Source organism: Ceratosolen solmsi, unplaced genomic scaffold, assembly GCF_000503995.2.
Source record: "Ceratosolen solmsi marchali unplaced genomic scaffold, CerSol_1.0 scaffold10, whole genome shotgun sequence".
In the NCBI taxonomy this organism is placed as follows: Eukaryota; Metazoa; Arthropoda; class Insecta; order Hymenoptera; family Agaonidae; genus Ceratosolen; species Ceratosolen solmsi.
The window spans coordinates 16,916,890-16,938,940 of NW_011948412.1; the positions used below are offsets into that span (position 1 = coordinate 16,916,890).

Consider the following 22,051-nt stretch of genomic DNA (forward strand, 5'->3'; position numbering starts at 1 on the left):
AATTACTACTTATTATTTTTGAATTTATCCAAATTATCGACTGCAAATCAATAACATAAATGTATCAAAATAAAGCAATGTAATTATGGACTAATGAAAATACCGAGAGATAAATGTGGCGTAAGTAGCGCTCGACTCTAAAAAGCTTTCTAAATCGCTGCTAAAAATTCTTCTACTTTATCTGAAGCTCCGTCTGGAAAAACTTAAAAAGATAAAACCGTTCCCCGATGCCTAAAATCAAAAGATCTCGATCACTAATAAGATGCATAAACGACGACGAGTAGTGAGCGAGTGGGTAAGAAGGGCCGTAACATTATTATTAAAAAAAAAACTGCCCTCCTCCACTCTCAAAAGCCCCAGCCAGTGTTAAATGCAAAGAAAGGCCAGTTGTAGTGCACCGAGCGCTTTTAAAACTGCCGCCTCCTCTCCGACTCCCCGAGGCAGCGCCAGCGGCGCTACAGGCGCCACGCGGCAGACTTCCGAAGGTCAAAATATTTTAAAAATAAGGCATCGTAAGCATCACGGTAGCTCGCGACGGCCAGTGGACGTTAAGGGACGGGGCGGCACTGTGATGGCAAAAGGCTTACCCGAGGTGAGTAGCCCTTGAGTTCTCTTGGGTCCCGGGCGACGAACATTTGCAAATATTTTAACAGAGTGGATGGCGCGGCCAAATTGTCGCGAGATGTCGAAAGTGACTCGCGCCGATCGTTGGCAATGCCACTTGAGCGCCATCCTTTACCGTCCTAGCAGCGTCGTATCCCGCGAAGCCACGGAAATGGCGCCCGAGGCTCGAGTGACGGTTCTTGTGCCCGTCATCTTACGGCTGCCCCCAAACGACCGAGCAATACCGTCCCGCTCGAGATTCCCCGGACTCGAAGTCGAGTAGTTGGCGGTAGTGGCGGTGGCGGTGGCGGTGGCGGTAGCGGTAGCGGTGGCGGCGGATGCAGCAGCGACGGCAACGGCGGCGCTGGTGCTGATGGTGGTGGTGGTGGTGACGGCAGCGGCTGCTGCTGCTGCTGACCGTCAGGCGACGCGAGTCCCTCTACGAGCCGTCGAATCGTACTAGCCGCGCGAAAAACATGCCACCCGGACGCGCGGCCCTCCTAACTCGCGCGAGATTTTTCGGCTAATCTATGACGCAGCTGCTGGATATGTCGAGTCAGGGGCGCAGCGAGCCCCATACAATAATCATTAAGAGGGAATCGTTCTCGCCCTCTCTCGGCAGATTTATCAAGGGACGAGCGCGAGCGAAGAAATTTTCGGGAAGGACGACATCGCATTCGTCGCTTAACCTCGAAGCGTTTCCCGTGAATCCGCTATGTACCTATTATACACGTGTATCTCCGTCTCTGTCTTCGTCTCCGTCTTCTTCGTTTTCGTCTTCGTCTCCGTTTCTGTCTCCGACTCCAACTCGGTTTCCATGGCCCGAGCATCGCGCGAGGCTTAGGCCGAGCCAGAGGGAGAGAAAGAGAGAGAGAGGAAAATACGAGGAGCCCAAGGAAAACGCGTTCTCGTGCTTTCCGTTATCGCACGATTAGGAACGTAGATGTTTGCAGTTATAGAGCTGTCTCGCGTTAAGCAATATTATGCTGAACGGCCGCCGTGCGTATGGCTCGCGCGAATCCGCTCATGCACTTTGCGACGAAGTGGCCGTATTTTCGGTCGCCGTTTCGTCATTTCCTGATGTCGATCGACAAAAACAATTGTTTTGCGCTTATTGCAAGTTTAAAATACGCGAATGCACGCTGTTTTGTAACGCGTTTCTGATTTTGCGTGCTTTAGCACGGAGACGCAACTACCTCCCTGCTTGAAAATGTAGCTTTAATTATTGAATTTTTTATAACTTCGTAGCGAAGCGCTCGGTACTTTCGTATTTACGGACAACTTATTCGCTTGTCATATCCCTTCTCACTCTACTTCATTCTAAATTTTTATGAATTTTTCGTGATTCTTAACTACGAAGCTTACTGCTAAAACGCACTCGCAGCACATCAACTTATTTGTTTGTTTCATTTTATATTATTTGTATTTCTTGCTTATTCAAAACCGTATCCTATCATTTTTGAAGAAATTTTAAACCTAATAATATGTTGACAGTTTAGTTTGAAATCAATTAAAGACACATTTAGAATACATTATGTACTATTCATGAGGAATTTCGTGCACGTTTTCGATAATACGTTGCTTTATTTAAGTACTTTAAAAGCTAGAAATTTTTAAGTAAAACACCCCATCCTAATGTATTAAATACCCTTTAATTAAATAAGCTTTCTTAATTAACATTTGTTTTTTAATTCATGAAAATTTTAACTTTTTTTTGTTTGTCAATGCATATTCATGCAATATTTAAATATTTAAAAGAATTTACTTCAATGTTAACATAAGCTTAAAATAAATAATACCTCAGAGACAAGTATAATCTCTATAGATCATTATTTTTTATAAATATCAATGAATCACTACATTGATCATCCGATTATGCGATTACTAATTTTATCAATTGTTGATTAAGAAATTGCATTAGTATGAACCAGTGATTTTAAAATTATAATTAATGGCTACTTCTATTTAATCCGTTATGTTTATATATCAATGCAGATACCTATCACTTATATATGTCTATGTTTATATTAGAAACGTGCATATGTCTTCATAAGGTTCTCTCATTACAAAATGACTAGAGTCAATCGTAGGCATTATTAATAAATACCAACCTCAACATTTTTTACATTATTCACTCGACTTTACTGTGCAAATTGATCTAAAACACTGTTGTGACAATGTAAGGTTAATATCGTTAATAATTGATTGTTGTTTACATATTAATGCCATTAAAAAACTTAATTAACACTTTTTATGTATTATAATTATTTCTATTAGTTATAATTTAATATAAAAATATCTATAATTTAGTTGAAATAATTAATACTAATATTTCTATTAAAGCAACTGGCACAGATAAATATGCCTTCAGCTATAAGCCATAACATTTATTTATTACTTCCAAAAAATACAGTACAAAATATTTTCGTAAAATCTTACGATTCGTGTGCAGTACTTATCCAATTACTTGATAATCAACAGAATGACATAAACATTGAAGCATGCACTTCCCAAATATCTTTATTTAACTCAAAGGATGCCATTAAATTGATTAAACACAAATCAAATCAAATAACTACAAAATAGCATTAATAATTTATATAAAACATATTCTATGCTTTTTTATTCGTTGCATTTTTCAATATATAAACATGTATTTTTTATCAACTATGTTCTTCGCCTGCTAAAAGAAGTTTCGTGCATTTCAGATAGTAATCTATAATGGAAATAATAAAATTTTTAGAGTAAAAGCAATAGTAAAAGAAACTTAACAACGTAGAATCATAGTCAATATATCGATAAGTATATTTATCAAAATATGATGTATGAAGAATGGGAGTCTTTAATCGATTAATAACTAATTTTAATTGATTAATCGCGAATATTTTTATAATTATTAATAGTCTGAAACTGTAAATGATAATTAAATGCATCAAAATATATGGATAGGAACCTTTCACTATATTTTTGAATAACTATTTTCAATGATTTTGTATAAAAAATAAAATAAATATTTATAAGAGACATTAATCATTTATATGTTCCATAAATGAAATTTCAAGTATAGCTTTTATTCGTTTAATTACAGCTCTATGAATTATATGAATTTTATAAAACAATTAATATTTTGAAACATATAATAATATCCCGCAGTTACTTTTATATAAGACAAATATTAAAAAGAATTATGAGAATATATTTAGAAAATATAAGCATTTTATAAAGCACTTTATTTAAAAAATAACAATAGATACAAACATTCACAAACATGATTCTTATATTAAAAAATTGGAATCCCTACAATATTGATATTACTTCAATTTCTGCTAATAATTCTTAATAAATTATTAATATTTGACTAATTACCAAATATATCTATGAAGAGAAAAATGTAGAGAAACAGGGGCATATTATATTATGTGCAGTATGTAATAAACAATCGAGTTCAGAACTTTAAATTTACAAAATCTTGAAAGGTCCATTATGTCTAACAAATTCGACAAATTTTTAAAGTTGCAACATCTTGCATTCTTATTAAATGATATACGTTAACGAACAGAAGTGGAAAAGCACAGTTTAGGTTAGACACAGAAATTGGGGAGACAATTTGGGACAGAAGCATAGTGATTGGAGAAGCAATCATTTATTCAATATAATGAATTACATTATCTGGTAATAATTACTTATTCATTTTTAATAAAAATCTTATAAAGTCTACACATTCATCTATCCACAAGCATTCGTTAACAAAAAGAAGATTTTAATTAAAATTATTCCACTGTTTGTAATCGATAATTATTAAAGCATTACATGTAATAAAATTTATATAAAAACACCATTTTAAAACCTCAATTTATAGTACCTTTCAGATCTGATTGATAATAATAATAATAATATCTATAAGTCGAATAATAATAAAAAATACAGTAATACTAATTAGTATTTTAATATTCAATATAGTAAACAAAACAAACTAAAAAATTAAGTAAATACAAATTAAGTTCAATTCAAGCTTTAATTGAATATAATGTTAATGTTTATTTTAATATGTAATATAATGAATACAATTTTAACTTTATGTATCATTCATGAATAGCATTAAAAATTTGCATAATCAAGAAAAGTCAAAGAAATATACTTTTAGTTAAATACATATTTTTCTATCTAATTAATTTTTTTTATAATGTAAGCTATATTATTACAGAGGTATAAAAAAAATATTTAAAGTGAATTTCTGAAATTATGCAGAGAAAAAGGCTTGTGATTTATATTCAACTGAATTAATCACTATCAGTACTGAAATAGATTAGTAATTGGATTAGTAATTATGCTTGAAATTTTATTTTAATTTTTGATACGAAATCATTGATTAGAATGTAAAGTTTATTCGAATAGATTAAACAATATTTTTAAAAACATTGAAGTTTGAATTAATAAAAAAATGTATACAATGTTACTTTCCATATTTTTTAAATAACTAAGTTATATTTTCAGTAAGTGTTAGAAAAAGTAAAAATAATAAAGTTTATTCGATATCTATGTTGAAATCGAAATTATTTAATTTTTTTATTGTACACATATACATTAGTTTTTCATACATTTTAATCATTTATATTCAGTATTTAACATTTACGTAAATTAGTAAAAATAACGCATAAAAATATAATGATTATTTTATTAAAAGTAATATTAAAAAATATTAAAAAAATAAATGTTATATTATTATTACCTTCAAAACGTATTCGTTTAATATTGATGTTAAAAATAAATTAAACTAAAAACGAAGGAAATCGTTATTTATGTGTCAATCTATATAAAAAACGACTTATTTCCCTTTATTATTTAATATTTTCGAAAAATTATAAATATTTTAAGGTTTTTCGTATTGGCAGTATTATTTTACATGGATATATTAGCTCTTTAAAGTTTAGTTTGTTGCCTAAATCGATATGTGCAACTAGATAAACAGTTATTAGATATGTTCGTTCTTTGGGGTATAATTAATTTTAAAATATAGGATCTTGATTATTTAAATAACGAATAAAATATATATTAATGGATAAATGTATTCTGATATACAATATAAGTTAAGAACAAGCAGGCGATTTATTTAAAAAAAATCCGATACAGGACGTATCACAATATTGCTACTTAAGTCGCTGAATAACACTTCATGAATATATGTTTTTAAATACCTGTGACGTAAAATACGTCATTTATAACTTCCGTTTTCATGATACTAATATTTTTTGTTTATATTTTTAAGGTTGTGATATTATATTTATAAAATATAAATATAATATAAATATAAATATAATATAAATATTATAAAATATAAATATAATATATATATATAAACGTTTTACTATGAATTTATTTGACAAAGTTACCATGAATTAAACATTTATTTATATGCATCTCCTTTCGTAAGTAAAAGTTTCATGGTGTTTTATATTTTCAAAAATATGTTTTGTGATATCAATATATATATATATATATAATTCAATCTTTAAAAAATAAAAAAATTATTATAATAAAATATATTACACAATAAAATAATATATAACATAATATAATATGCAAATAAAATATAATAAGTTAGTAAAGCTTAGAATTATATATTATTACTATTTTTTTATTATTCTTAATACATTATTAAGAAAAATCTTAATCGTTATCTTAATCTTTTTTTTAAAAACGAGAATAGAAAAACGTATTTAGAAAATTTGCCATTTAAACGATTTAATTTGCCTAATCTAAAATTTCTGTTTTTAATTAATTCCAATATTTATTTTTAATACGATTAATATCTTTTAAATATAACGAAGTGCATACGTGATTAGCATTAACTAAATTGAAGTTGGCAATGAAATTTGTATATTTTCCTTTATTTACACTTAGTTCTATTAAGCATTTAAAGAAATTATTTAAACTATTTAATACACGAATTAAATTTTTTGTTCCCTTAGCATACCCAGCATACAGTTAAAAAGTGCTTAAATACTTAATTATTCTAATAAAGGTCTATATCCTATTTAATCATGTGATAAATAATTTTAAAACAAATTTGATATTTGTTTATATTTAACGTAAGTTTATATTCGTGTCTTTAAGGAATAAAAATACTTGTATTTGATGAAAACTTGTACTTGTAGTACTTTTTTAATTTTTTTTTCTGTTTTTAATAAAAATGATATATTCTATAGTGCACATAGTTTCTCTGTAATACATTATATATGGCTTAATTCGAATAAATCTCAAGTGTGCAATGTTTGTGTGCTTTGATGCAACGCATTATCGTAAACGCATGCATAAGCAAGAGAAGTGCAAACGCTTGCAGAGTAAATGCGCGTATTGTCGACAGTCATTTTACGATCCGTCACTGCGATTGTCACTTTACGTTGCACGTGACGTATTGTCCCATCTACCCATCTTTAAACTGCTCGAAGCAGCAGTTTGTATGACAGAGAGTTTGAATGAGAAAACGACAGGGCGAGGAGGATAATGATAGAGCTAGCTAGCTAGATAGACAGACAGAGATAGAGTGAGAGAAAGAGAGAGATAGTGAGAATGTTGCGCGCGCGCGTAAGTTCGTGTGCGTGTGGGCGCGCGTGCGAGCAGGAGAGCGATAAAGATAGAGAATGAATAAGGGAACAAGAAGGGGGAACGAAGGCGAAAGACGGCGAGACTAGAGAGGGGACAGAGACGACGCGTTGCTGCTGTTGCTGCTGCTGCTGCTACGGCTGCTACGGCTGCTACGGCTGCTACGAGGTTATGCGAAAAAATGTTTTCGGCACGCGTAGTAGCGCGCTGTGAACCCTGAAGGGTTTTACAGTTATACTGCAATGTGGCACATTTGCAGAAGCGCGGAGGACGTGTAGTTATAATCTCGCGAGACTTAGAAAGAGTGGCGTGGAGAGGAGAGGAAGGAGAGAAAGAAAGAGAGAGAGATAGAGAGAGAGAGAGAGAGGAGTGGAGATACAGGAAAATTCCTAAGGCCGAAGAGAGACAACGACGACGACGACGACGACGACGACGACCACGACGTGCCCGTGTTTGTATATGTGTGTATATATGTTTATCTCGTGTATGGGTAAAGTGCGTGTCTCCGTTTTTCTTTCTTTATTTTCTTTTCTCGTTCGTCCATCTCTCTCGCTCTCCCGTTTTCTTTCTTATGCGCATGCACTAGAGAGAGACGCGGATAACAGGAGTCACACGCAGAAAGAGAGAAAGAGCGAGAGAGATATAGTTAGTTAGTCGAGGTATATCGCGCCCTTCGCACAACACGCGTGAGCTTCGCGTCTCCGCGAGCTCCCTATATATTATTTATTTTTCGTTATTTTTTTAGTTCTACGGGCGCGCCAGTACTTAATACGGGCTACGGGGGTAGGTAATAAAGAATTTTAATATATTGTGTCCGCGATCAAACGAAAATACCACATAGACGCGTATAGAATTGTAAGGCCTCGTTTATTCTATTTTTTATGCATGTTTTATATCAGAGATTAATAAAGTGGACGAGAGTTTTTTTAAGAATTTTAACATATCTTCAATGTATATGCTTTACGTTTACGTCCTTGAATGCTTTAAGCAACTGACAGAAGAGGTGTGGAATTTTTAATGAATTTCCATTTTTTCTTTTTCTTGGGAATAAGAGGATTACTTAACTACTTGTGCAAAGCCTCTACAATTCTATAAGCGTTTATCCATGAGTTATCATTACAAATTTATCTGTCCACATGGTTTACACTGATTTTTAAGTAAATTAACATTTGTAGTATTCCAAAATATTTAAGATCGTTAATAAGATTACTTCTTACATTTCAAAAGATTTATTTAAATATCAGTATTTGTAAACGATACAGAGCAAGTTATTTACTATCATTAGGCTAATAATTTAAAAAGAAAAGAGGTAAAGAAAGAGAGAGAAAGAGAGAGAGAGAGAGAAAGCAAAAGCAATCACGCTGGTGCATAGCTGTAGGGGCGAGAAAACAGCTAGTTTGGTTGTAGGGTTGGGATTGGAGATAAACAAGATGGACCAGCAGTATTGTCTCCGCTGGAACAATCATCCGGCCAATCTTACGGACGTCTTGAGTTCCCTTTTGGCACGCGAAGCACTGTGCGACGTTACCTTGGCCTGTGTCGGTGAAACCTTCAAGGCCCACCAAACGATACTGTCCGCATGCAGTCCATACTTCGAGAACATCTTCCTGCAGAATACCCATCCACATCCAATAATCTTCCTCAAAGATGTCAATGACACAGAAATGAAGGCCTTGTTACATTTTATGTATAAGGGCGAGGTTAATGTGAGCCAGCATTTGCTGCCTATGTTCCTGAAGACAGCAGAAGCATTACAAATTAGAGGACTTACAGATAATAGTGTAAATAATAAGGGTGACGACAAAAGTCCAAGTCCAGAACCTGAGGTGCAGGCTGGAGTAAGGCACTCAGATTCCCCAAGTATACAGAGTCATCCTGAAAAAAGGAAACGAAAGGTTTCTGGAAACTACGATGTATCATTAACTGGACCACCCAGCGAAAGATTTCTATCAGATTCTCAGGTATGTATTTTAATATTGTTTTAATCTTTGTTGATTAATGTTGCATATTGTATATAATTGATAATTGAAGTAATATTATCTATATGCTTCTATCAAATTAAGGAATATTGGTATTAAGGAATGAGTTTTATTAAATAACATTTACTTTTTTCTCTAAAATATTAAAAATATGTTAATTAAATAAAACAAAGTTTTAACTAAAAAAAAAACCATTTTATAATGATTCTACTTTATGTTTAAGTAAATTATTAAATTAATTTTCTCTTAATTATCAATAAGTAGTACTACATAAATTGATACTTAGTTGAAAAGAATAATATAATAATGAAATATACTTCCTTAATTATTTTAATTAATCCAGCATTTTATTTCTTTTACATTTTATAGTTTTGTATTCACAGTTACTTTAAATTTTGAATATAAATACACATTTGTACAAATTTTACTTATAGTTACTCAGTCACAATGATCTTATAAATAATTATAGAATATTTATATAATATTCCTTGATCTATTGTTTATATTTTACAATATCAATTCATTTTTCTTATCAACTTTTTAGTAAATTACTTATATTTTTATTTTATAATTATATATTTAAATAATATATATATATATATATATATTGAAAATTTTCAAATAATATTACTGTCTTCTTCAATATATAAAAATAGTATATCTATTAGTCCTAGAACTTTCAAAACTTTCACTCATAAGCTGTGTACATTTAATTTGACCCAATTTTCTGTTATGTCTGCCTAAGTGATTAATATACATTTTTGAAATACCTTTTAATTTTGCATATGTTACAATATAAATTTTAAGTTTAAAAGTATTTCATGATGATAATATGTACAATGAGTTAAGCAAATTAAACTTACCACTTGCAAAACCACTTGTATTAATAAATCAACTGTGTACAAATTAAATAGTCTGATAAAAAATTAAAAAATATGTATTTTCTTATTTTAAAATTTGCCTTATATATAAATATTATAAAAATCATGTATAATATTGTGAATTATACATACCACATTCAAGTTAATGAAACTACACTAAGAGAAATGTCATTTTATGAAAGGTTAGGTAAGCAGCCTAATGATTGTGCAAATCTTTTAACATTTTATGTATATTATACACAATATTAAATAAAATACAATATTATGAGAGAAAAAATTACCACCTCTTAAATTTTAACTGATAAAAAGAAATTTTGAGTAGTTGCTATCTCTAAGCTGTAAAGACTTTAGATAACACATTCTTTGTTTTTTCTTAGTGTCGATAACATTGAGATTTTATAAAATAAGAATAATAGGGCTATATAAAAATGAATGAACTTTTATTTTTAGGCATCTTCTCAATGTAGCTACAAATCAAGTCCTACGATTCCAAAGTCAAATAACGCATTGGGAGGAGATCTGGAAGATGGTGGTCGATCCATTTCTCCATCATCTCAACCACAAGCTCCAATAAAACAAGAGCTTGATCATCATATGGCCGACTTTCATGATAATATATCTCTCCCAGTAAGTAAACTTATTTTAAATATTTATTGTTATATATCAAAATTGCTGAAATCATTCTTTTTAGTTTTTAGAGTGGAATTCTTTAAAAAAATTACAAATACATAAAAACTGTTGCTTTTGTTTTATAAAAATACCTTATAACTTTATTTTCTATATTTTATTCATTAGTTATTATAAATAATACTAGAATTTTTAATATTCCAAAAATATATATCCAAATATGATTTATGATTTATTAAAATATGTTTAATAACAATTGATGAATACACACATAATTTCAAATGTACTTATACTGATTTATGTATGAGATGAGTTTGCAGTTTGTTAAATAAATATTGAAAAGTTTGTTAAAACTGTGTTTAAAAAATATTATTAAAAATTAATCTAACATTGAATAAGTAGTAGTAATATATGTACATATTGCCAACCAAATTTTAAAGATTAATTATTCTTATTAATCATTTATAATTTATTCTATGAGAATAATATTTAAGGATTAAATACAAGTATACTTTTATTTTAATTGAATAAAAATTAATTATTTATTCAATATTTAAATAAAATTTGTATGGAAAGATTTAATTTGTTTAAAATTAACAAGAAAAAATAATATTTATGATCTAATAACAATTTTAAATTCTACATCATAAATGAAAAAATAAAATTTATATTATAATAAAATAAGACTTTTTCAAATAATAATGTTTTAAAATTATGTATAATTTTATTACTTTAGTTATGTTTCAATAAATTTATTTTACAAAACTTAATAAAATACACTCTTGGGTACACACACACAAACGCCTTTCTAAAAAATTAATGTTTGCTTATTTATAAATATTGAAATATCTAAACTATTATTTTCAATTGTAATTTTATAAAATCAATATTATGTCCTTTTTTCTATATTCACTACGTTCTTTGAAAAATTTGTTACAACTTTTGGAGTTTTTTTCATTTTTAATAAGTTTATTTGATAAGTTGTAATTGATCAAAACTAAGAAAATACTGGAACCAGTCATATCATGGAAAGATTGGAAGGCAATACAAATACACTTAATTTTGATTAATTTTGAGCTTAATTGATTTAATACACTGAATATTTAATATTTAGAATTTAATACACTGAAATATGATTAAATATAAAATTTTCTTTATTTTTAACATACTAATTAGAGAAATTAAATTAAGGAAGAACATCAAAGTATATAAAAAATTATGAAATTTGTGCCTATGACTTTACATTTATATGCATCTCAGAATTACAATATCTTTATGTAAATTGGTTTTTTCGTTGGTTTATAAAAAGAATGTAAAAAACTGCCATACAAGGGAAAAGTCTAACGATAATTATGCGAAGCGAACAAAAATCGGTAATTTCATATATGTAAAATAACGGTTCTTTGGATCATGTACTTTTTCGATAGTGTTTAAATTATGATATGAAAGATCTAACATTCAATAAAACAAAAAATTAATTCAATACATGTTCATTTTATTTTTTACTATATAATCTTATTAGAAGATTCATTGAATAATGTAAATAATTAGGATATCAATTATGGTAAGATCCGAATTTATAACAAACAGGCTTCTGAATTATTATTAATATTTATCAATTACCTCAAATTTATAAAAATATTGTTCTTGAATAATTATGTTCATTAATTCTATGATGTATTGAAAAGTTTTTTTCAAATAGGAAATTTAGGATTTATAACTAATTCCTTAAGTGTTGTTAATCACTTTATAAATGTAGCTGTAATTAAATTGCCAAACTTATAATAATCAGTATAATTATATCTCTGTAAGATAATAGAATTTCAGTATAAGTTAAATTTTAACTTAAATAACATTTTCGAAGAAGCATTCATTATATAATTAATATTATGACAAAAACAAAATTATTCAAAAATTTGCACATTAATATCAATTATTAATACCCAACCTTATGCACTCTTAAGCGTGTGTGTGTATATATATATATATATATATATATATATAATGAAAATGCAAAAAATTGTTAGCAGTTATATCTTGAATAGAAAAAGTTGCTGCTAATAATAAATAAAATTAAATATGATCATTAGAGCAAAGTAAATCAAAACAAATCTTACACAGTCATAACAATCTGTAATAAATTTTGTTATCTAAAATAATCGTATTATAAGGTTGTAAAATAAATAGATGTCACAATTAAGCAAAATATTTGCATGTATATCTTTATAATTTTATTATGATAATGTACACACTTAATGAACAATATTGAACTTTCCTTATTATAAAAATATATCTAATAAAAAATATTAAAAATCAAAATATATGACAATTATTATTATTATTATTAATATTTATATTCTTTGACAATAACTTTTTTTTTCTAAAATTATAAAAACAATGAAAGTTCGTTGAAAAATAAAATAAGTTTACTTTCAAAATATTTAAAAATATATTTGTCTCAATTTGATTTTATAAAATATAGATTATTGACGCTGATAAAGCAAAATTTTTATGAAAAATAAATAATGAGTATTTTTAATTTATTATTACACGTATTTGGATTGAATAACACGAATAATCAAAATAGCTTATTTTTATAATACCAATACTTATTTCGTTCATTTAAAAAAGTTTAATACATTTTTTGTCTATTGACGATAATTTCATATATCTGTGGAAATAAATCGATAGATTAATTTTTAAACGATTACACCTGTCAATTATAAAATTAAATCTTGAGAATTTTCATTTGAATCCTACCTAATAAATACTTTAATCTGTGTTTTCCAATCCTTAAATCTGAATTTTGTAAAATACAGTATTTAGAAATTTTTAATGGACTCATCAATAGAATTAATAGTTCTTTTCCCATTAAAGGAATCACTACAAAATTATATAAATGTATAATCCCAGTAAAATATTCACCAAATGAAAATATTAGGAACGCCTTAAAAATTCTTTTTAAAATTTTCATAGGGACATGCAGTCAGTTTACTAAGCGAAGATAGTGGTCCAACGACAGGAACACTTAACGACAATATCCCAGGAATCGAATCTTCAGAGCATCACAATCCACCAGAAATGCTTGATGGACTCGATGGTAAGGCTTTTTTATATTTAATAACTTATATCTCAAATTTTCCATAGATTTCACGTATTTTTTATATTATATTTTATAATATAAATTTTTCATTTTTAAGTTACTTTATTTCTTTTAACATATACTTACATAAGTGTGTATTAAGTAAAAAATGTGTGGAATCGTAGAAATCGAGGGAGATTGCTAATTCCCTGCATGCACGTTTGTTTACAAATCATCGCAGTAACATAATAAAATTTATTTTAAAAAAGAGAAAAAAAGAGTGTCGTACATAGTCTTATAAGACGGGCATCCCTCTATTTCCAAGACTGGCAAGAGTAGTCGAGTGTAAAAAATCTGAAGAGCAGACAACAAATTTGAGTTACTTGTTTTTCTTCCCATACATGTATATTGTACCATATTTATTAAGCCCTTACTGTTTATTTTTTCTTGGTGATGGTGTATCGTGCATTTGCTATGTCATTGTGTGGTAGTTTGAACGATAATCGTGAGTGTGTCTTGTTTCTTTTTACTCTCTTGATATATATATATATATATATATATATATATATATATATATATATATATATATATATATATATATATATATATATATATATATATATATATATATATATATATATATATATATATATATATATATATATATATATATATATATATATATTTGTGTGTGTGTGTGTGTGTGTGTGTGTGTGTGTGTATTTTAATATCCTTTCCTTTCCAATATCGGAGCACTTTAACAGGCGTTTGGTCTTTTTTTCTTTATGGGGTTAAATGGTACAAGCCAATACCGTACAAAAATAATAAATATTATATAACGTAATATTAACATAATTTTTACAATTGAACATGTATACGTTAGAAGATTTAACGTGTGGATTTTTTCGATAAATTACGTTTGTTCGATTTACATCCATCGAATGAACAAATATGCGTATACTTACACATGTGTGGCTAAATTAACGATAAATCGATTGTGTACAGAAAGTATTTTCAGTTTTTTCGAATGCCAATCTTCATTTGCTTGCTTCATTAAGCTGTAATTCGTGTATCTTCTCGGCTCCTAAATTATTATTTAACTGCTTTCGTTGAGATAGATTATTTCCAATATCCACATAAAATAATAATTACATTGATTGTAAAAGATAATAGTTTTATCATGAAATCAAGGCGTTAATTATTGAAGTTCGGTCAAGAATCAATGTGGGTATCGACGAACTAACTTCATGCTACGAGCGTAATGAAATATATATAATGTTAGATTTGCCAAACTAGTTTGCTGCTGCTTTTGAATTTTATAAAATACGTGATTTTTATTTTTCACACATTGCACACTGACCTTTGCACATAAATTTTTATTTAATATATAAACAAAATTGAGATAAGTGATAGGATGCTTTCATAAAGATCTTATCATAACTCGTATTATTTAAATATATATATATATATAATAATAATAATAATAATAATAATAATAATAATAATAATATGTATATATCATTAAATTTAAATCAAAATAGTTACTGTAATGCAATTATTAATAAGTATTACCTCATATTCAACATTTGCCTACAAATTCAAAATTTGAAAACCATAGAAAAATTTCTTGATAAAACATGATAGTTGATTGAAAAATAAATCTATTACTTTAAATAATAAAATCATTGATTTGAATGAATTTTTATACGTTAAAAAAATGAAAAAGAAAGTAGATGTAGTGAAAGATAGGATCAAAATTCGTAATGAATATTTTCAAAATTATGAACATTATGAAAATGAAAAAGAACGTAGATATAAAGAAAGAGGAACAAAATTCATAATAAATATTGTAAAAATTCGCGACATACCTACAAAAGATTTAGTCTGCAACTTAAATTCATGTTTCTATTAATTTTTTTTCTTATTCTCTTAAGAGTCGTTGAACCGCGTGTGGACTAGGAAGTTTTTTTACCTCTTAAAACCGTTAACAAATTGACTAGATTAAATTAACTCCAATAATTGCGATATATATATATACTTTCGTTTTTGGAATCATTGACATACTAGATTTATTTGTTTTTCTACTTCTAATATTATTGAAAAATATATATAATATAAGATTGTTGACGTCTTTCTCTTCGAAACGAAATTGCGTGTATGTTCTATACGACGCTAATTAACAATCGATATTGATTTCGATATTTTTATATACATTATTTTTAATGAATAAAATGCTTATAATTTTAACTGCATATAAATAATAGTAATTCTTAAGTATCGAATATATTTTTATAGTCAATTTCACAGATTCCAATTTAAAATAATTGTCTGAGTTACGCACGTGTAACACAAGTTAGTATGTAATAAATGAACGACCTCATGCCAAAAATTTAATTCCATACATTTATTAAATGTCGTTATCGTTATTTTTATTTTCCAATCGTATCAATTCAGGTAAATATTTAAAGTTAAAAATGAATGTTTATTTAGTTAACATTAAGAGTTATTATAACCTAATAAAGAAAATAGTGTTTCAATTAAAAATTTCTAATTAATAAAAATACTTTACTAAATTTAAATTAATTTCTTTGATAAGTATTAATTTTATTAAATGATATAATAGTATAAAAGTGATAATTATTTATGTTTTTGAATAATTAACAGCTTTTTTAAACGAATAACAAATTTTAACATAATTTCTTATAAAATAAATATACTCTGAATAAGAATTGTATAACAGAAATATATCATTGCTTTTCTATAATTTTATAATAAAATATTATTTGTCTTTAGAAAATGGTTGATTTACTGTACGCAGATTTGTTATACGCATGAAACATTGTTAACAAAATTCCACGTTTAATGAATACATTTATCAATCATTTAAAGTATATATTTTTAGTACGACGCAATACATTGAAAAATGAATATTTAGGTATTATAATATTATTTTTATGATATAATTAATTTCATGTGTAATTAATACTTCATTTCTTGTTAAGAATCAATGTATGCATAAATTCTTTATTTAGTAGGTGCATTCATTCGTATGTCTGTATTTAAACGCTTTTATGCTTATAATAACAGAGATAGATTTATGTTTTTTGATGATCATCTATGTATTTACGTTGTATCTTTAAATCAATATGTTAAACTAATATATACAAGATCAAAAATACGTATAAAAATTTTTACCTCGTGGATATCTACAAATATATTTTATATTTTTGATTATTTTTTTTATATCATACAACCGTAAAAATCACGATGATGTTCTTTATAATCGACGAATAGGTAAAAAGCTGTTGAATTTCGAAATATTAAATAATTCTAATAAAATGGATAGTGCTCGTTTATAAATATAAATGGGATACTAAAAATAAATAAATATTATACCATTAATGTAAGTATCGCGACATAGATGTATAAATTCTACATAGATTATAAAAATAATATATTTAATAATAGATGCGACTTATCTGCATGTCGTGTAACGTCTTTATATCTTACCTTTTACCATTGGTGACAAAACGTATATACATATTTACATGTCATTAGTAATACTAAGCATTATATTTATTATTTATTACTTGCACCTGTGTGTATAAAATACGTATATATAAATACACACGCATGCATATATTATGTTTTCATACGAAAAAGATTTACTATTCAAAATTTAATTCAAAATAAAATTAAGCACTGTAATGAACGTTAAATAAAACTTATTTTTCGAAATATTATCGAGTCCTGTTACATTGAGATAACATCAACAATTGATAATTAATTCTATTCGATTCACTGTACGAAAATTACTGTTTCTCCATCGTTTGCTTTTTTAATTTTATTTTATCAATTAATACATTACTATTTTTTGTTCCATTCTATAGAGTAATATTACGATCTTTGCTTCATCTATTTCAATCATATGTGCGAATGAGGAGACCACATAGTTCTCAATTTTGATGTATGTTTTTCAATTACACGCAGTTTATTGATTAAAAATCGATTAAAAAGATTAAAGATCAAAGATTAAAGATTATGATTAAAAATCGCTGAAACGACGAATAGCTTATTAATAATTGACATATTTAAATATTACTTAAATAACATGAATTTTATTTCAATAATTTAAATTCTTTTTTGGATATACAATTAATAAATACTCGATTTAATAATCGTGTCTTACTGGAAGCACAACGATGTTGGAAAAATTCAAAAAGCTGTGCAGCCTATCATTATAACTATACAAAAATTGCGAAGCTGATTGGATTTGAAGGCGTTATATTTTGCTGATATGTAACGTACAATGCTTTTCCATACTTTCTAAACACATCACTTTTTAAGTATTATTTTTATTTATTCGCTTTCCCGATGTTTGACTGATGCCCGAAAAACATGAGCGCAACCCTACTGGGAAGATCGAGTTTTAATACTTGGTAGGAGATGGAAATAGACATCGAAACGTGCAGCATAGTACGAAATTTGAAGGTTCGCAGGGAAGCTCTTCGTCCGTCGAAGAGGAGAAAGATAAAAAGATAAATAAATATTTTTTTAAATCCCGTAGCTCTTGTGAATAATATTTATATTGTTTTTTTTTTAATTTATAAATTTACAGTTATTAATTTATTTTTAACATTAAGCATAAAGCTCGTAGAAATACATCATTATCGTTTGACAATGTACCATGTATCCCATTTTGGAGAAGAAAAGAAAATAGACCTAGACTTGCCTCATTTCTACATACTTATGGCTCTCATTGCATAAAGATATTATTGAGTAGGTATACGTAAAAGCATTTACAAGTGTGGTCATTTACATGATACATATATCTATTTTTTATGTTGATTGAACATGTGTTAAATATATCATACGAAAAGCAGTCTTCTGTGCAGCCTTGACTCATATTTGTTTTTTCTACGTAGAGTGTGCATTATTTTCTGAAATAATTAATTTTTTGTTTAATCCATTTTCTTTCTTGTATTCTCGAGTATATTTTTATTATATTTTGTACTTTGTTGTAATAGTTAAAAAAATTTCGTTGTTTTTTCTTTATTTTGTTCTCTCTTCTCTGATTGGCGAGCAATAGTAGACATTGAGTTTTTTATTTCTTTGAATTTTTATTTTGTTTTCTATATATTTATTTTTATCTTTGATTTGTGCTAGAACGTTGATTTTTAGCAATGGTAAAACTTTATTATTAAAAAATAACAAGAATGATGCCGAAGTGTCCTGTTTTATAAACTTAAATGATTTAAATTATTACTATTATATAAAATAATTATAATATCGAATGGTTTGTATAATAATAATAATAATAATAATAATAATAATAATAATAATAATAATAATAATAGCATTTGTCTTAAATAAAGGTATATTGATGATTATAACTAGTAAACTATTCATTTGCAGGTTTGTATAATTTACATAATTATGATTTTCAAATAATTTTTGTATAAAAAAAAACTTAATTTCAAATATAATAATCTAAAATAACAGGTTGTATAAATTTTTTAAATTGTCTCAAATATTTTATATTTTCAACTATATATAATATTTTATTACAATGTATTGCATTTTTTATTATTCCAATATACGATCTAAGAACAAGTATGAAGGAGTTAAAATAAGAATGTTTACAAATTTAATAAATTATAAAAAAAATTTTAATAAATTTCTTTTTTTATTTTTTTTTTTGTTTTTAAGTCACTAAATGAAGAAATAAAATAATCGATATATCCAAATGAAAATAATATAAATGCTTAAAATTTCTTATAGTTATTAAATATGGACCGTACATAGAATCGTAACAAAATATTAAAAAAAAAAAAGAATTAAAATTTATATACAATAAGAATATTAAATTATTGTGCAATTTATTTTAAAATACAATATAACTTCATATATCAAGAATAATTTTTAGAAAAATATTACATGTGATATGGAAGATAGTATATCGGCTTTAATAATACGGTAATTGGCCATATACGAATATATCGTTATATTATAAAATAATTTCATAGTAATCAAATAATGAATATGTCCGTTTTTTTATTGTTTTTTTTTTATTATTTTTTTATTTTATAAAAAGAATTTAGTTCAATACTTGAATATTATTATTGGAATTTTAACTAATGTCAATTAGTAGCGTAGAGTTCGTTGATTTATATAAATTACGAAATATTAATTACCTTTGCTTCCAAATGAAACTTTGCATTGTTTTCAAATTTAGAAGAACGTTTTGATTGTTATATTAAATGTATAAAAAAAACTACGAAAAAGCTTTATTAAATAATTGCCACGAATAATTAAAAATTGAAAAAGAGTATTATGTAAGGCAAAGTAACAAATGAAGATTGTGAGATAAAAATATAAGGCAAGAAGTTGATAGTTGATAAACTGATAGGGAAAAAACGGAACGCTTCGGTATGACTTGTAATGTAAAGAGTAAAGAAGCCAGTATATTGCATCCAGAAAACAAAAATAAAAATAGAAAAGAATTAATCTGAAATGTGGATACGCTTGCATTCCAGGAGGAAACACAGTACTTCAGGGGACACAGAACAAAAAAGACACGAAGGATAAAGACGGTATAAGTAAAGAGAATCATTTAAAATTAGAGCCAGGTGGTGGCGCTGTCGGCGGTAATGGCTCTAATCAGTCTCTAGTTGTCACTGAGAGCTGCAGACTCTGCGGCAAGAGCGTGGCCAACATAAAAAAGCATATGAAATCCCATTTCCCAGACAAATATCAATGCCATATTTGTATGATATCGCTAACTAGATCCGACAATCTGAAAAGGCATATTAAGCTGAAGCACGGCATTAGGGAAGGATCGTCCTCCTCTGCTTCACTGCTCGGCTCATCCTATATGCGCTTAGAGGCCAAGCACTTCCTTGCCAAATCCGAACCGCCCTACCTCACCTAAATATATGCACACTTAATATATGTATTTAATAACGGCGTCTTTGAACGAGAGAGAAACAAATGACATTGTTCAGCCTCGAAAAAATTCAACGGAACAATTGAACGAACAAAGTATTATTTATTTATTTATTTATTTATCTATTTATTTATATTTATGTATCGATATTTATTATTAACTATTATTAAGACATTCGTTAATGGCATTTATAATGTGTCGTTCCTCCGTACAACGATATATAGGTTGCGTATTTTATTGATTCATTCCATGAATCGATTTATAATAATTAATGTTAATGAATTAATTTATTTATTTATTTATTTATTTATTTATATATTTAACATAATATATACAATTTTAGTTTTCTTCTCTTATATTAATAAGAATGATTGAGTGCAAAAATTTTAAGTATAAATATTCAATTGAATAATGTAGATTAGCTAAGCTATAATTTTGAATTGTAGTATAAAGTGGCAAACTATTTTTCAAGCATACTTTTTTATATGCTCGTGTCCGACTTAGACCTCATAATTATATCAATTCTTAATGCATTGCTATAACTATTCACGTGATGGTCGTCCTCGAACTACTTAAAGTATTAAACAAATTTGGGCCCTCCTTACATTATTAGCCGGTCCTGAAATTTCTGATTTATTGAAAAAGCAGTTATCGTTATTTCCATCTCTATTTGAAAGTCCCCTCGATTTTATCGATATTACTTTCATGTTTATTATTAAAGTCTATCAGAATTCATCATTGGATTCAGTGAGCAAGGTATTTATGTACCCGAAGCAAAATACGATGATGCGTATGTGAATGTTGAAAATTTTGTATTTTATTACTTTAAGTGAATAGTGTGTGTTTAATTACTAAAATTATAATACTCATTTTATACTGGTAGTATCCATCCAATCAAAAATTCCAGATATCTCAAAAATAATACACGCTGAATTGTATTTTACTTTCATTGTCTTTGCTGTTAACTACTTTGTTTCAGTTTCAGTTTTTAAAGTAAATAAATTATGTATATAAAATATGTAAATTATGTGGCAAGATCGTATTAACGACGATATCTTACGTCTAACAAATGTTTAATATATATATATATATATATATATATATATATATATATATATTCATTTTACATCTACATATTTTGCATAGAAAATATGCTTAGTTAATATAAATTTTTCAATTACTCTTAATGTCCTAATTGCCGTGTTGCTCAATATATTTTATTTATGGAAACTATCTTCGAACTTAGAATTGATTTTATCTAGAATTAGAATTCCAGTGCTATTCATGGTCATTATATCAAGAATAGTTCGAGGACGTACAATGGATCAAA

General features: G+C 27.3%; 1 protein-coding gene across 11 annotated transcripts in view; it reads left to right on the forward strand.

The window, feature by feature from the left end:
- Positions 1 to 22,051, forward strand: part of LOC105360960 (sex determination protein fruitless) — an 82,261-nt gene that overhangs the window by 15,800 nt on the left and 44,410 nt on the right. The window contains exons 1-6 of one of the 11 annotated variants that reach the window (XM_011498041.1): positions 7,700 to 7,865; positions 7,952 to 7,993; positions 8,614 to 9,167; positions 10,517 to 10,693; positions 13,670 to 13,793; positions 20,312 to 20,823. In XM_011498041.1, coding sequence (XP_011496343.1) covers positions 8,637 to 9,167; positions 10,517 to 10,693; positions 13,670 to 13,793; positions 20,312 to 20,706 — 1,227 coding nt within the window. In that variant the 5' untranslated portion in view covers positions 7,700 to 7,865; positions 7,952 to 7,993; positions 8,614 to 8,636 and the 3' untranslated portion in view covers positions 20,707 to 20,823. The other 10 variants (XM_011498016.1, XM_011498084.1, XM_011498050.1 and 7 more) reach the window with 10 other exon arrangements.